General features: G+C 36.5%; 1 protein-coding gene across 11 annotated transcripts in view; it reads left to right on the top strand.

The window, feature by feature from the left end:
* Positions 1-17,377, top strand: part of CCDC148 (coiled-coil domain containing 148) — a 242,728-nt gene that overhangs the window by 81,061 nt on the left and 144,290 nt on the right. For all 11 annotated transcript variants that reach the window (XR_015723919.1, XR_015723916.1, XR_015723924.1 and 8 more), the window contains 5 exons: positions 16-98; positions 306-457; positions 1,924-2,019; positions 2,095-2,276; positions 17,130-17,268. Coding sequence is in view for 5 of the 11 variants with exons in the window: in XM_087860951.1 (XP_087717077.1) it covers positions 16-98; positions 306-457; positions 1,924-2,019; positions 2,095-2,276; positions 17,130-17,268 (652 nt within the window). In the remaining 6 variants the exon portion in view is untranslated. The remainder of the gene's footprint in view (positions 1-15; positions 99-305; positions 458-1,923; positions 2,020-2,094; positions 2,277-17,129; positions 17,269-17,377) is intronic.

The following is a 17,377-nucleotide window of genomic DNA, read 5'->3' as shown; positions in this document are numbered from 1 at the left end:
TAATGTCTATTTCAGATGTAAAATGGAATCTGAAATAAAATCCTTTCTCAGTGAAGAGAACATTGGAAAGGAATGTCTTTCTGACCTTACAAATTTTGGTGAGTTGTTTTCCTTTTTGATCCTATATTTAAAGGGGAGTTCCATTTTGAAGATGAAAGTGGGCCACTCACTTTATGTTCTCTTACTATTAACTGCTTGTTTTTTTTCTGAAGGTATCCAAAGCTAAATCTGCCCTCTAACGACCTGTTCTTGAAGAAATTTTAAATAATAATGTGTAACCTGGATGTAATTTTGTTTCTCCATAGAACAAGAGTTATCAGAACAATGGAGCTCATATCTTAAAAATGTGATAAATCCTATTCAGCAGTTGAGAGCAGATCTAAAATACAGACAGCATCACATTTCACAGCATTCATACTCACATTTTGAGCTTAACTCAGTGAAAGTACTGGAAGAGGTCAGTATATTACCTTTACTTCTAATAATATAATATTTCATTTTTGTTCCAACTAGAACAGTTTGATATAAGAAACAAATATGTGCCTTGTATTTAAATAGAAGGTATAGCAAATTCTGTCTCTTCAGTATCTTAAACATATCCCTGAATCTGTCCAAGCATGCCTATTTCTCTCCTGAAAAGTCACAGTGGCCTCATGACTAGTCTCCCTGCGCTCATTCTTGCCACTCTTCACAGCGCGTTTTGGGATTCTACCTTCAGTGCAGGGAGATCAAGTCATCCCACTGGTAGATCCCCTCAAAGTTTCTGCTGGACTGTAATTCCTCCCTATACATCCTGCCGTCTCTCTTCTTAAACCTCATCTCCTGTCTGACACTCCTCCTTTCTCCGAGACCTTATCACACTGGGGCTGGCCTCCCATCTATTCCTCAGAGGTGCCAGAGTTCTCATCTCAAGGCCTTTGCATCACCTGTTTTTTCCATCCCACTGATGGCACTTTTTGTCACTTACTTCTTAGCTTAAATGTCCTCTCCCCTGAGAGGCCTGTCCTGATCACCCACACGAGAGAAGCTACAGTCATTCTCTATTATGTTATCCTGTTTTTATGTCACTTACGTCCTCTTGATAACTGTCTTATCTATTTTTTTTTAAGATTTTTATTTATTTGAGAGAGAGAGTACAAGCAAGGCAGGGAGGAGCAGAGGGAGAGGGAGAAGGAGACTTGGGAGCCCCATGCAGGGCTCAATCCCAGGACCCTGGGATCATGACCTGAGCCAAAGACAGATGCTTTACTGACTGAGCTACCCAGGTACCCCTTGTCTATTTTTTTATAAGTTTGTTGACTATCTCCCCTGACTAGAGTGTAAGCTCCACAGTCACAGTGGCACTAGACGTCTGCTTTTAGGTGATTTTCCTTACTATTTTTCAGTTATTCTGTAGTGTTGCTTCCATAAATAATATATATTTTTAAAAAGCATTAAAAATCCCATGCCCAGGGACTCCTGGGTGGCTCAGTTGGTTAAGCATCTGCCTTCGGCTCAGGTCATGATCCCAGGGTCCTGAAATCGAGTCCCACATCGGGCTCCTTGCTCAGCGGGGAGCCTGCTTCTCCCCCTGCCTGCCACTCCCCTGTTTGTGCCCTCTCTCTCTTCCTCTCCCCCCGCCCCCACAAATAAATTAATAAATAAAATCTTTAAGAAAAAAATCCCATGCCCAGCTGGGTATTGGAGGCAGGGATGCAAAGGGAGGAAGGAGTGATTGAACCAGAGATAATCTGGTAAACTGTCTTACCACAAACAAAATCCAAATGAGGGTGCAGAGTGGCTATGACCCCACTGTACTTCCTAGTCCCATTTTTAAGATATGTGACTGGAAGCCCCCTCTGATAAGCACTGCCTGGCTATGGCATCTCTTGAACCCTTTTCCGCAGGTCCTCAAAGAGACCGTCTCTTATCTATATCCTCTAGGTTGACTTCGTGAAGAAACAATTGAAAGCTGTCTTTGAAAGACTTAGTGTGGAGCAACAGAATATAGAAAATTATCTTTCAGACTGGAGTATGAAGGTAAGTGTGATGCGTGTAGTAGTTTGTTTATCAGTTTGTCATGTATGTTAAATAAAACATATATATTTTTTTCAGATACTAGATTATTCTACAGAAGAAAGAAGTAACTTGCTTAGTGAACTGCCCGTGGAATTAGAAACTTTGGAATGCCCGTACCCTGATTTGAAATTTTCAATTCTTCATGAGTTCTGTAACTTTACAGAGAAATATCAAAAGAAACTTCAAGACTTTGATCTGCAGTTAGAAGACATATCCAGGTGATAAGATAAAACTACTTGAATTATGTAGATTTTTTGCCACTAAATTTTTATTTTTATTAGGGGTTGCTATACTTCTGATTTATTGGTTTCATAGTTTTTGTGTTTGGAACATGACTATTTGTTGAATGAGGGTTCTCTTTCCTCCAAAATAATTTTCCTGAACAATGGCTTTAAAGATTTTTATAAGGTAGAAATGTGATGAAAATACCCCCTCACCAAGCTCTTTACTGCATAATTAAGAAATAGTTTTCAAGCATGAATTTTCAGTAACTATGAATTTTGATTTTAAGGTGTGAAGCTCTTCAGTGGAAATTTATGAATCAGTACTAATAATAATTGATTGCAATGGAAACTGTATCCATGGAATTATGTTACTTGTAATCCAGTGTGATTTTGTCCTACAGTAAACACAAAGTATGTTTTATAAATTTTTAAAAACATGTTAAATTTTTTTTTAGATAGATTTTGGATGTATCCTGAGATGACAAATCCTCTTCTGAATGACAAATACAACATTAGGGGATTTAAAATTCAGTTTTGGCTGGGCCATCTTCTGTAGTATAAATTCTGTACTAAAATTAAGTTAATGAACAAAGCCAGAAATGCCACTGTAGGTTAGATCATTAGCTTACCTCATGTGTGTTTTGTACATAAAGTTTCTGAGGAACACTTTATAGGAAAATATGCCTTTTATTCTATTATATTGACCTCAAAATTTTCTTCAAAGAATATATATTTTGAAAAAAAAGGAAAACTATTGAAGGGACACATTTATAGTAAATTAAAGTAAGCCTTTTACTAAATTTCTTACATTTCTTAATGAATTGCCTATAAATGAAACTTTTTTATATGAAATTATAAGTAACAACAAGGAAAACCTTAAATTCCTACCAAGTAGAGTTCTTTGCTTTAGTAGCTTCTTGATCCAACTCTGGTTACAGCTTCTACTTGTCTTGACATACTTGGAGAGGCAATCCTAGGTGAAGTCTGCATCTTTCCTGACCCACGCTTTTTCTTACATCTCTATGGGGATAGTCATGTGTTCCTCCTAGGCAGACACTTTTTGGTCTTCTAAGATCGCCTTTTCTCCCCTCCTCTCTGCCTTCCTTTTTTCCGTCCCACCTTGCAATAAAGCTGGGGGGAAATTAATAATATATCATTTATATGTACTGATTGATTAATTAATTTACTGTAATTGAAACTCAGTCACAATGAAATGCTAACTCAACCATACACTTAGTTGAAGTCTCTAATTGTAAAATAAACATCCTCTCTCCCTTCCCCCTCCCAACCTTGTTAAAGAGATTTTAGAGCTCATCAAGTAAGAAGGAGAGGGTTTTTTGTTTTTGCTCTTTTGTTTTTCTGGGGGTTGCATTATAATCAAGCTGCTTGTGGCTAAGAATGTAAATTGGACTCCTTCCTTGTAAAGCATGTTGACTGCCCTATTACCTTCCTCCCAGATGGATCTTGTCCCCCTAGGAAATCTGGCTGAGCCTATGGTCTTTCTAGGTTAGTAGCTCCTAGACATGGAAGAGTTTGCCTTTGTAGCCTGTAGTGGACCCTCTCCACTAAGACCTATCCTTCACAGCCCATTTTCCTACTTTCCTTTTCATGTAAACTCAGTTTCTGCTCTTCCTTTGTACAATGCTGTACCACTCAGAAAAAGTTGAGATTCACAGTTCCATTGCCATTACTGAAGTTTAAGTAGAGAATAAGATGCATATATATCACATGCTGAGATTTCTGCAGTGGGAAGGCATACTGAAGGAAAAATAGCCTAGGAAAGCTCAGTGGAGTAAGTAAAGTTCACTATGGAGTTTAAAGATTTTAGAGGATTAGAATAAGGCAGAAAGGAGGTAGGGAGGACATTCTAAGAAGGGATATGAAATGACTAGACTGTAAACCCCTTGAAGACAAAATAATTTATTAGCAATATTTGTGTCCTTAGCACCTAGCACATCCTGGCACATAGCAGCTTTCAAATAAATGATTGTTCAGTTGAGTTGAATTAAAGGTGAAAACAATGAAGGTGAGAGTGGCAAGGCATGTTATGGGAGCAGTAGGAATCCACTTTGGAGGAATATAGGCTCATAAATTAAGAGGCTGCTTGCCACATATAATTATCCAAAATAAATTTTACATAATTACTGATATGTTTTACTTGATGAATATTTATTGGGTAATCCTTAACATGTAGTGGTTTGTGCTAAGCTCCTTGGTAGGGGGCTCAACAGACAGACTAGACTAGAATATGGCCTTGCCTTTTAGAAGGCTTAAAATGTTTAGGGGAGGCAATATACACATGTATCCTGACCAAATAAAAACTATATGCAAACACAAGCTGAAGAGACGATTTTATAAATATGCTGGTGATGAATGATGAAGCATCATTAAAACTCAATGAGTTTTCAGGAGTAGTCTCTTTGAGGAGAAAGAGAGTAAATGGGCTATTTTGAATAAATACAGAGGTGGTTGGCATCAGCAATCTGTGGCTGGTGGACAGTAAGTCCTGCAAATGTACTCTTCTAATTCGCATGTTGAATTATATGTTTAGCTGTAATATTCATGGGACTTAGCATTTGCCAGTACCTGCCACTGTTTTGATATGACCATACCCTGTTTTGGGTCTAGTTATTAGGCCTTGTGAGAATCCATATGGATTGTGTACTGTATGTACATATCTGTACCAGTGAGTGGATGCTTATTTTAAACAGATGTGTAGTACTGTGACATAAGATTGAAATATCTGGGGGACATTTTTAAATTATAAAATTTTCATTGGGCTAAAGGCAGTGGATGCCATGGTTAATCCCAACATTTATTTTAATTCCTTCTATTTTGTGGCAGCTCACTGGTTCCAGTTGGAATGACTCTATCCCCAGATCCAAAGGTAGGCTCTGGTGTTAGGAGTGTGTACCAGTCAGTAACCTCTTTCCCCAAGCTACAGTGACTAGATTTTACTCTGAGTGACACGGGAAGCTATTGGAAGCAGAAGTATGAGAGCAGTGTGGAGTAACAAGACCTAACTTATGTTTTAGCAGAATTACTTTGGGAGTTGCTGTGTTTAAGATGGAGGTAGAGAGGGCAAGAAAAGATTGAATGCTTAGGAGGTTATTAAAGTAACCCAAGTGGGCGATAATGGTGGCCTGGATCAGCAAGTAGGGGTGGTATGAAATAGCCAGCTTTTGGACATATTTTAAAGGTAGAGCCAACAACATCTGCTGGCAGAGTTCATAAGGTGTGTAAAAAAGAGCAACAAAAGAATAATCCAAAGGTTTTGGGTTGAGCAACTGGAAAGATGGAGTTACCATCCACTGAGATGGGGAAGACTGTAACAAAAGTAGGGTTGGGCTGTGTGGAAGTCCAAGTGGTCAGGTTTGGACATACTGAGTTTGAGGTGCTGTTGGATAGCCAAGTACAGGTTTTGTGAAGACAGTCAGTTATATGACTGTGGAGTCCAGGAGAGAGATCTGAGCTGGAGCTTCGTATTTGTGAGTCATCGCCGTGAAATCGGGTGTGATCACTGACATAGTGGGTAAAGAGACAAAGGAGAGATCAAAGATGGATCCCTAGCATCTGTTGGCATTAAAGCATCAGCAAGAAGAGGGGTAACCAACACTGGATGCTGAGAAAAGGTCTATGAGATGTGACCTGTCCAGGAAGGCAAGTGGAGAGGGAGTGGTCAGCAGTGTGAGTGGAGGAGGGATGATCACTGAATAAATGCTGCTAAGTCAAAGAAAATGTGACTGATAATTGATGATTTGCTCTAGATGATAAACAACTGTTGAGTCATTGATAACCATTTTCATTGAAGAAGTGGGAACAAATGGCTAATTGGGTTGGATTTAAGTGAATGGGAGAAGAGGATTGAAGATGATGAGTACAGACAACTTTTCTGAGAAGTTCTATATAAAGGAGAGCAAGAAAGTAGGGCCAGACTTTGTTGTTGGTTTGTCTTTTGTTTTGCTTAAAATGGGGGAAATAATTACTATGTTTGATGCTGATGAGAATAATCCAGTGATGGGATTTGGTACACGAGTAGAGGAACAGATTGTTCACCTGCTATAGTAACAGGCGGGGATGCACAGTACCTGTGCAGGTACTGAGAGGTGAATAGATGTCAGAGTGGCAGTCCATGGAACTCTGAGTAGTAATTCCAAATACAAATGATAAAGAAATTTAGGAAAACCTCTCTACTCGTCAGAGCAATACAAAATTTTTTAAATGCTCAGATTTTTACCTGTAGAATGGTAAAACACAAAAAAATTACCCAAGGTTGAAAATATGAAAGAAATGAGCATTTTTATACGTGAATGATATATGAATTCTTTTGGAAGGCAGTCTGGCACTATGTCATCCAAAATCTTTATAAATGTGAGTAATCATTGTTTAGAAATAATCTTAAAGGAAAGAATCATAGAAGTGAAATAAATAGTTGGCTTCAAGGATATTCAATATTGTTTTTTTCCTTTCTTTAGTGATAGGAAAATCCTCAAAATGATGAAATAGCCAACAATTAGAGGATTACCTTCATTAATTATGATACAGCCATGTAATGGAATACCACAGTCATTGATAATTATATTAAACAATTTTTCATGACATAAATAGTTGCAATAAGTTGCTATGCAATTAGAAATTAGGCCACAAAATAGTGGATTCTCTTTTTTTTTTTCCTTTTCTCTCTGTGTTACATCTGCATCTATAAAGCTACAGAAAAAAGACCGGAAGTTTATCCAAACAAGAATAACAATAGTTATCCCCAGGAGGTAAAATTATACATAAGTTTGGCATACCTGCTTTTTTCTATTTGTAAAGCAAAAACACAGATTTCTAAAAATGCAAGTTAAAGAGTGAAGGGGATACTATTGATATTTAATGAGTACCCATTGTATGACATGACAGGTACATGCCATTTTAATTCTCAATACAGCGCATTTAAAAAACAACTTTACAGATGAAGAAACAGCAGCTAAATGGAAAGTGAATGTCTCCAGTTTCTGAGCTAGCAGATAGCTGAGCAGGAATGAGTTTCTTCTGCTCATCTGAATTGAAAGCTTTTCCCTCATACTACACTACTTCGAGCATTTACATGTATCAGTTGTGTTGGTAAAATTGCCTTGACTACTAGGTCAGTGCCGTTGAATAGAAGTACGATGCAAGCCACAAATACGAACCACATTTGGAATTTGAAGTTTTTAAGTAGCCACGTTAAAATATTTTTTAAAGGATGAAATTTATTTTAATAGTATATTTCATTTAACTCAACAGTTCAGAACAGTAGAATTTCAACATATAGTCAATATTTTAAAATTATTAATGAGATACATTACATTCCATTTTTCATATAAAGTCTTTGAAATCTGGTCTGCCATATTACACTTGCAGCACACTTTATTTGGGACTAGCCACATGTTAAGTCCTGAAGAGCCACATGTGGCTTGTGGCTACTGTCTTAAACAGCACGGCTTTAAAGGGTGTTGTCTTTAATATATTTTTTCTTTAAATCTGACTGCAATTGAACCTATTTCTTTATTCAATATGTGTGAAGCTATTTAGATTCTATTTAGGCTGTATTTCACTAGTAACACGAAGACAAGTTTAATTGCTTGTTTTAGACTCAGATGAGATTGTGGCTTTAATTTCCTAACATTTGGATGAATTAATCATATAGATGAGACATAATTGTCTGATGCTCCATTTAGCTATGTCAGATCTGAAGCCAATATGCAGCGAAAGCTATAGAGTGATAACGAGTCATTTCTACTTTATTGTTTGATAGGCATATTAAATTTTAAATATTGATTCATACTTATTATCCTATTATTTTATGAGATCAGAATCTGAATACTATTTAAAATTCACAATGATTATAACAATTTTGTCCCTCTGGTGTATATATTGCTAAGGCCTGTAGTTTCTTATTTTTTCAACTAAATTATTTCCATTTACTCTACTTATTATTTTTTAGTAGTCTTATATGTTTCCTTATATATGTATTTTTTCTCTTAATACAGAAATAATTACATTTATTCCAGGAAATTTTTTAAAAAATCAAGACAAGCAAAGAGAAGGAAGTAAAAGTTAGTCTTAAGTTCCCAACACCAAGAGATATTTTCTGGTAACATTTTATATATTTAAGTTATATGTATATTGTTTATAAAAATGGAAACATACTCTACACATAGTCATTGTTCTTCCTGTTTATGAATCAAATCCAATATTATTCATTTTTCCAATCAATGTTTACTAACCTGTATCTTAGGTCACTGTACTAAATATTGCTTTACAACATATTTTTTATTATACACATGGTATTATGATATGTGGTTGTACCAGATAAATTCAACCCATCTCCTGGTCACATTTTGGTATTTGTTTAAAAGCCTTGGAACAAACAACTCTGTTGCTAAATTTTGAGTAATCTCATGATGATTCCCTTAACACGAATTTCTAGAGGTGGAATTGCTGAGTCAAAGGGATTGAAAAATTCTAACACTTTTGAGAGTATGGTTATATTGCTCTCCAGAAAAGTAGAAACACTTTATATGTTGACCGACAGACTTTCCATTGTTTGGTTCCTCTTTTGGATTTCATTGGATTTTACAATCATGTGTGAATATCACCAGTGTCTTGTTCATATTCTCTTTTTCTCTCTTTTTCAATACTTTTTTACATAGCATAGCTCTGTCACTGTCTTTATGTGAAAGTTTTGCCAACAGAATTGGCAAAAAGATGAAAAAGATAAAACACAGCATCAGAAACCAGCACTCAAGAACAGTGAGTGGCCTCGTGTAATTTTCTTTAAAATATTTTTAATAAGCAAATATTTACATGTGAGGATATTACTTGATGAATACAAGATAGAAGAAAGAGAGGGAAAGGAGCAGAATAACTGATATTTGCTTACTTGATGGAGTTACAAGTTAAAACATGGGGCCTTAATTACCAGGTGGACTTCTTTTCTGAGAATATAATCTCAGAACTTTTGGAAAATTTCAGTGCCTGGGGATGTCCAGTCTCAGGTTCTAAATTTCTGGTCTGGGCTGGTTGTATGTCAAGGGTGGCTAGTAAGGGGAGAAGTACTCAAAATCAGGAACATGATTATTTGAACAATGGTGTGTTCACTTAGTCACATTGGTTACATGACTCACTCGAGCAACACCCTGGGTTACTGCAAGTCTCATTTTCTCTTGACGTATTCCAACATGGTTTGTCCAACCTGACTTTGCAATTTGTATTTGTTAGAGGGAGGTCATAGTTACAGACTATGATTTATTTTTTATCATATATATTTAATAACTTTCTCTTAAAATAAATACATCAATGAAAATACTTAAGTACTTTTATGACTCTTGAACTAAAAGCCATATTTGACGATTGTTCAACCTACTTTGGGTCTGTTGTGGGAATAAAGTATATTTTAAGTTCTTTTGGCTATAGTGGAATGCATTTTTATCAAGGGAGAAAAATGGATGCATTTTCTATAGGATACTCCAAAACGCAGGCTTAGAGTTTGCCTTGCTTGTTTAATAATTCAGTCTGTTTATTTACTTGGATGTTATGTTTGTTTAAATGTATCTGTGAAGATATGTCTAAAAATAGTGGCTATAAGTTTCTATGTTCAACTGTCTTATTGTTAGTATCACTGCAGCCCACACTTGCCTTCTTGATATAATTGTTTCAGGTAGAAACTACACAGTGTAGTGGTGTTTGAGGCTACATTTTTTAATACTTTGGAGACTGAAAAATCTGGATTTTATAGGATGAAGGAGTGAGAGTCATTTATGAGAGGTTTCTGTTCTTTGCTCGGTGTGAAATCAAATTAATCTTGAGTAAATCAGATTGGAGAAAATGGAAACATAGCAGTTTGACAGATTTGTGTCCAGGACAATTGACATATGTTGTTTTTTTTTTTAACCTGGATAATACAGATAAAATTTATTATTAAAATAATAAAATACGTGTAGCTGTAAGCAAAGATAAGATTAAAATTGCTATGGACAGGTTTGCCAAATTTTGATAAGAGAGGAATTATAATCCCTATTTTATATAGCAAATCAATTGCTCATAACAAGGTTTTCCTATTCCTTGTACCTCGAGGTCCAATCCTTTGAGGAAACCATATCATTAGAACTGAGATTATGGAGAACCAGTAACGTAAGAAATTATAATCACCACACTCAGGCTTATGTCTGTCTGCAATATTAGTGCCTGTATAAGAACATAAATTTGAATATTGATAAATGTCTGAAAAATAATGCACTGAGAAAGAGAACCATCGGTCTTCTAATCCACTCTTATAATTTCATAATGACTACTGATAGTTGGTTTGAGGTAATATAACATTTTTATGTGGCATTTAAAATTTCAATAGCCTGAGGCACCTGCCCTGCTCAGTCATTAGAGCATGTGACTCTTGATCTTAGTGTTGTGAGTTCAAGCCCCACTTTGGGCATGGAGCCTACTTAAATAAATATTTATATATAATATATATATATATATTATATATAAATAAAATGTCAAAAGCCCTCAGTGGTTATATATAATATATAAATAAATGTCAAAAGCCCTCAGTGGTTAAATTTTTCTTCATGCCATCCCAAAGAAGTAGGCTAGTTTAATTATTCTTGTTTTTGAACTTGGAAAACAGAGTCATAATGTCTATATAAGTAACTTTATTCACTTCAACTTTGTTGCACTTAAAAATGTTCTTGTTTCCCCAAAATGAAAAATAAAATGGTACATGGAGGCAAGTTCTGGCTCAATAGGATTAAAAAAAATGGAGCATATAGTGTGTTTGTAGTTGATCTTGTCTTTACTGATTCTGTATATTTGAGTTTGAGCTGGTTTTGTTTAGTTTTGGGTCTTTGTCTTAAAAATGGCCCTTGCTGTTGAACACTTGTCAGCTGCCAGTCATCTGAGGAATGTTAGTGTAGATGGTGGTCTCTGGACACATTGTATCTGCATCTCTTTAATCTCTACATCCTTCATTGCACTTTCCTGCCAAAACAATATTAGGATGCCATATTTTAAGAAGTCAATTTTCTTTCCTTCAGTTAGCTATCAAATAAGGTATCTTCGGCTGTAAGTTAGTGAATCCCAACCCGAGTCAATGTCACTTGAAAAACAGGTGATTTCTTTTCTTATTTCCCATAAAGTGCAGAAGTAGAGAAGTCCAAGCGCAGTGAAGTCTGGTTTTCTGCATTCTTTTGCCCTGCCTTCCTGCAAGGTAGACGACTTCCCGCAGCAGCTTCCACAACACTCAGAGGCAGAAAAGGACCTTTTCTTCCTTGTAAGCTAGGACACCTTTGCCCTAGAAGACATCTTCTCACATTTCATTGGCCAGAATTGGGTCAGAAGACCCAACACTGGCCAGAAGACAGGAAGCTTGTGAATGGATGTTTGTAAAGGGCTTAAAATCAATCAAGAGTCTCTCTCAGGGCTGGGGATGGTGTTCACCTTCCCTGGAGCGGAGACCTTATGGAGAAAGGTAGGTCTTGAATAAAATTAGGATTCTGATGGGCAGAAGCAGTAGGGGCAATGTTTGCTCCAATTACCTTTTCCTTACACTTCTTATGATGAATGTATTTGTTTAAAACCTAGCATATGGAGTGGTTGAGCCATTATGTTTTACTTTTAACAGGCTGTTTTATCTTGGTCATACGATCTCAAAACTTTCACTAGGAATTATATTGCCTCTTGAAACTGTGTAGATGGATGTAGGGACAAAGGATGGTTTAGGAGTCTTGCCATTATCCCAGCTACTCCACTTCTAAAAAATACACATTCTAAGTAAAAAGTTGAGCTTTCTATGACAACTAGTCCTCCTCAAAAAAATCTAAGAAAAAACAGTGTACTTGCTGTGTCAATAGCAATTGCAGCTTCCAAATAAATCACTTCACCTCCTCTTCTGGCCAGATTCATGCCCCTAAACCCTTCTGTAAGAAATTCTGGAGTCATCAATTTTAGAACCCTGCCATATTTTCACTTTCCTGTCACCTCTCAGAACACTGTGGCTTTGGATGCTGATGCAAGTTCTGGCGTTACCCTATGAGCAATTTTGTTGTTGATTCTTTAATTCAGTGGATTTCGGCCATACTTCTACACTTGATCTTAGCCAAAAGGCTGAAAAGCAATGGCTATACTGCTGAGAGCCTACCTTATTCTAGGCATCAGCTCCCGCCTAAGTAGACAGACTGGGCAGAGCCTGGGGACCCTGGAGGTAAGAACTGCTAAGTGAGAATGGATCTCCTGCAAAGACAATGTACTTACCCAAACAAAACCCAAGGAGAAAATTCTGTTGGTCAGAAATAAGTTTAAGCATAGGGAGCCCCCTGTAAGCCAGGCTGAAAATCAAAGATAGATTTATATTTGGATAATGGTAGTGGGGTAGTGTGGTAGTTGGGTGGGGAGATAGTTTCAGGAACCACGCTGATTAGATTCAGTGTTTGGGTCTGATTTGGAAAGACAACATTAAAAAGTAGAGTCAAGTCGTATTTCCTAGAAGGTCAGACCCAATGCAGCCAAACAAGGTGATTACATCAGAGCTATCTTTTATTCACATTAATCCACCAGTGGTTCACTCCAATCCTGCTTCTTAGTGTAGAGAAGCACTAGATGTCTCCTGCCACTGTTACACTAGAAGAATTTAGAGTCTTTCTTTAGTCCAGATTCACTCTGGCCAGTTGCCAATCTCAAGCTAGCTGTTGGATGGATCAGGGAGCTTCAGGAGGTACTACCCTTTTGCTGGAAAGCTCCCTTCACTCTGAGAAAATTATAAAACAACTTTCAGCCATTTGCAAACACAGTGTTTGTTTCGTAGATTTGTTTCTGCTGTTAAAGTACCCTTAGGTACCTTGTTTGCCGCCGCTGGCTGCCTCTCTGCCTCTCCCCCGCCACAAATGTATGTTGATGTCATGAATCCAGGACCTTAAGGAAGTGACTTAAGCATGACTAAGAAGAAAATTGGTAGCTAAGTTAATTGTAAGTCAGTTTAGGATTTTTGGGATGTTTCAAACAGGTAGAATTCGGGGAAAAATCAGCCTTGATGTAGCTAGATTCTCACAGCTGTCGTTCTCCTTTTCTGAATTACCTATTTTGTCTCACATCCTGGGATATCATGATAAAATTATATCATGGGACTTCATTATGGGGTGGGGATGGTAGGTGGAGACTGAATGGTAGATATCTCACACTTCTGCAGTCTGGGATTTCCTGAAGTGTTAGAAGTGCCCAATAAGCCTGGAAACTGTAAAATCTCGGTGTGCTATTATAAAGATGAAAATTATGAAACGTTTTAAGTTAGAAAATTTGGGTGGACAAAAAGAATAGAAATTGCAGAGACCTGCCAAAGATTTTTTTTTCTCTAAAGATAATTTAAAAATTACGAAAGTTTAGGATAATTTTAAAGCCTTCTTTAAAATTTTTTAAATTATGGAGTCACTTTTCAAATTCATTAAGTAGGTAAGTGATCAGAAGAGTTTTCAATAGCTGTCTAATTTAGCTACTTCTGTCATTGGAATAACCAGCAAAGCAATTGAATTAAACAGGAACTTTGGAACGTAAGAGCTAACCTTAGGGGCGCCTAGATGGCTCAGTTGATTAAACCACTGCCTTCGGCTCAAGTCATGATCCCAGGGTCCTGGGATCGAGCCCCGCATTGGGCTCCTTGCTCAGCAGGGAGCCTGCTTCTCCCTCTCCCTCTGCCTGCTTGTGCTTGCCCTCACTCTCTCTCTCTCTGTGTCAAATAAATAAAATCTTTAAAAAAATAAAATAAAAGCTAACCTTAGTTATTTTATATAGCTTAGCTATTTTATATAGGTGTTTCTGTACAATGAAAAGACGTTTGATTAGGAAAGATAAATGTCCAGATTGGAATTTAGAAATGCAGATTTATTAAATTCGATTTTATTTTAGAGGCTAAGTAGGAAACAGCCACTTTGTTATTGTGAAGAAGCTATTATGTTTGAATATTCCTCTTAGATTTTTACTATCCAGAAGACTCAGTATGTATGTAATGGTGGGAACTTTCTCCCTCACAAACAGCATCCTAATGGAGATGTATGACTGTGCCATTACTATTGCCAATGTGAATATTTGCCTCAAAATTTAAGCCTGTGGCTCTGGAAACTGCTATAAATACTCTAAAACAATAATATTGTGAGCATTTATGTATCATTTTAAAGTATGTTTTTTTGTTTTTATTCGATGTATACTAGAAAAATGACTTACAATTTGTGTAATTGTGGTAATTGGAAAAAGCTGTTGAAATATGAGGTTTCTAAAATCAATAAGAAGAGCAAAACGGATGTGATCATTTGTGGCATACTTGGTTTGAAATAGTTTTGATGTTATATTATCATTTCATATGTTTAAGTGGTTTTAATGTTGTCACTATAATGGCACCGAATTAATACATTCACAAATACGTAAAAAGGCACTCAGTGCCACAAATTTTCCTGCTGCTACATTTATTTATGTACACTGCTTAATGTGTGCTTTTATTTGAAAAGCATTTTTGTAAATGTTTGCCATTTGCACTTTCTCTTTGAGTGTAGCCGAAATCTTGCACCACCATTCAGTATGAGAGATCATCAAAGCAATTAGCTTAGAAGTACTTCTCCATTTACCAAAGGATTAAAACTATTTTTGAAATTATGGGTAAGATGGCTTAGAGATTATCTTAGGTCAGGTTCTGTAGAAGTAAAGCTGAGGCAGGAATTGTAAGTACAAGTGATTTGTTGGGCAATGCTCTCAGGAGAAGGATGGTAAGGGAAGAAAGAAAGAGGAGGGGGAAAAGGCTCTGCATGGAGGTGATCTCAGTGGAAACAGGCTGCAGTTTGCTCCAGAGCATGAATGGTATCACAGAGTTATTTCCATTGTGAGGCAAGTGGTTGGCCTTCTGTTCCCCCATGTCAGCCAAGCATTGGTTGCAACTGCCCTCAAAAATGGGTAGGAGAGAAGCCTTCTGGGTGAGGCAGTTCCCATTTGGTCTGGGGCAATTCTCCAGAAAAGGGAGGTGCATCTGTTAATTATCAGCATCTTGGTGATGGGACTTCTAGCTAATAAGAGAGATCTGGCATGGCACCAACAGCATCCACTGCATAGATGAATGCAACTTAAAAACACAGACAACTTATTGGTCCCCAATTCTGTTACCTTCCCCTCCTCAGCACACACCCTGCTACATATATCCACATTTGTAATCAATAAAGGTGGGAAGTCAAACCATGTTCAAGTCCCTTAGCATAAATGAAGACATGGATCTCAGGTCTATTCTTTTTTGTTACTTGTGGTGTAGTAATAGAGAATTTATGTGGCTAACTCTGCTATTAAAATGTGTTTTTGTTATCGTGAACAAAATGAGTTCAAGAGACCTCTAAGGTCTAAGAGGACCTTAGATATTATCCATGAAGACTTGAGTGTGTTTTAATGCCAAGTACCCTCAGGCGAGTGTTTCCACAGGCTTAATACCCCTCTATGAAATGCTTTGTTTGCAGAAGGCTTTGACTATCTATACATTCATAACTGATTCAGACAGAAGAAATACACTTAGTGTGTTCAATGAATGAACTCATCTCAAATTATTTCTCTGCAATAGATTATTATGTCATACAGAGGAACTGTGGAGTATGCTTCTTCCAACCCTCGTTTTCTTCCCATTATAGAGCTGTTAGTGAAGATTATCTTCTTTGAGAGAGAATTCTTTTCTTTCTTACTACTTACCAGATTAATGAAATGAAATTAATGAAACAAAAACTAGGTAACCTTGTATGAGGACAGTAGAATTCCCATTAGTATCACTGATTTAAACAGGTTTTTATTCTATTTTAAATTGTCAAATATTTTTCAGGAACATAGAAGACATTATGAAAAAATTTTTGCATTGCACAATTAACTTTAAAGTAGAAGATCATTGATATAGTAGAAATAAACAATAGCAAGTCTCCATCTTGAATCAAAGAAATACTTGTTGCTAATAATATTCACTCTGATTGCATCTGTATTTGATTATTCCAATTTATTAAACAGGAATAACAATATGCAAATAAGCCCAGAATAATAAAGATACATTAATTCAGTTTAGAGTTCAAGCTAATATTACAACCTTTCCACTCTGCATAGGGCTTTGCTAATACCTTACATAGAACACAAACCAGGCCAGGGCCTGGGAGTGTCCTGAAATGAAAAAGGCATTTTGGAGCAGGGTGGACATGTTATTAGGTAGGGCCTTGAAGAGCTCCTATTTACAAATTATTTCTTCAGTGATCTGAAATGTAATTCCATCGGTAATCTTCTCACTAACATTATCTAGTCTTAATCCCACCAAGCAAGAAGTTGAGAGGGTAAAGTAAATGATAATTTTTGACTTGTTTTAAAGTGAAACCTTAAATAAGTGCTTTCCTTATGCCTTAATTTCCTTTGTGTAATCGTTCATTTAACTGTCTACATTTGTGCTTTCCTCCGGGAAAAAAAATTCCTTTTTAGTCTGTATGTCTTAATAATTTATTTCCCAGAGTTCATTTATCTCATTCATTGGTCATGATTTTTAAAATATTCTTATAGGGAAGATAGAGTAAATATTTTAAAAATATTATGTCACTTGGTAAACTTCTTGAAATTATGCCTGGAACCCGTGGCAAGATCAATAAAGGATTGAAGAACCATTATATTAGAATTTAGAAGCTTTTCTATAGCAGACATTTAATTTGGCTAATGTATTTTAAAAAGCAAACCCAGACTTCATTGTATGTAATCGGTACCACTTGCCAATAACTTGAGCAGTTTGAGTTCCCTCAAACTCCATGATTGCTTAACAATGTGTTGTGACATTTTTATTGCTTCCAGAAACTTCCAATTAAGTGAAGAAGACCACTGGATTTATCAGGCTGTTTTGGATCAGTATCCTGGAGATCTCTGTGGCAGAAGGACTCTGTATCTGAACATGTTACAAAGATATTTTCCTCACAAATCTAGGCATGATTTGGTGAGTGCTGGACCCTGTATAACAGCAAGTTAAATTGTTTCAGTGGTCAGTAATTACTAGGCAAAATTTATATTTGTAGAATGGTGCTCTAAAAATTATTTTTTCCCTA

This window comes from Ursus americanus, chromosome 1 (genome assembly GCF_024610735.1).
Source record: "Ursus americanus isolate L20-20 chromosome 1, mUrsAme1.1.p, whole genome shotgun sequence".
Lineage (NCBI taxonomy): Eukaryota > Metazoa > Chordata > Mammalia > Carnivora > Ursidae > Ursus > Ursus americanus.
The sequence above is the reverse complement of the archived record's forward strand: the minus strand, read 5'-3'. Positions and strand labels throughout refer to the sequence as shown.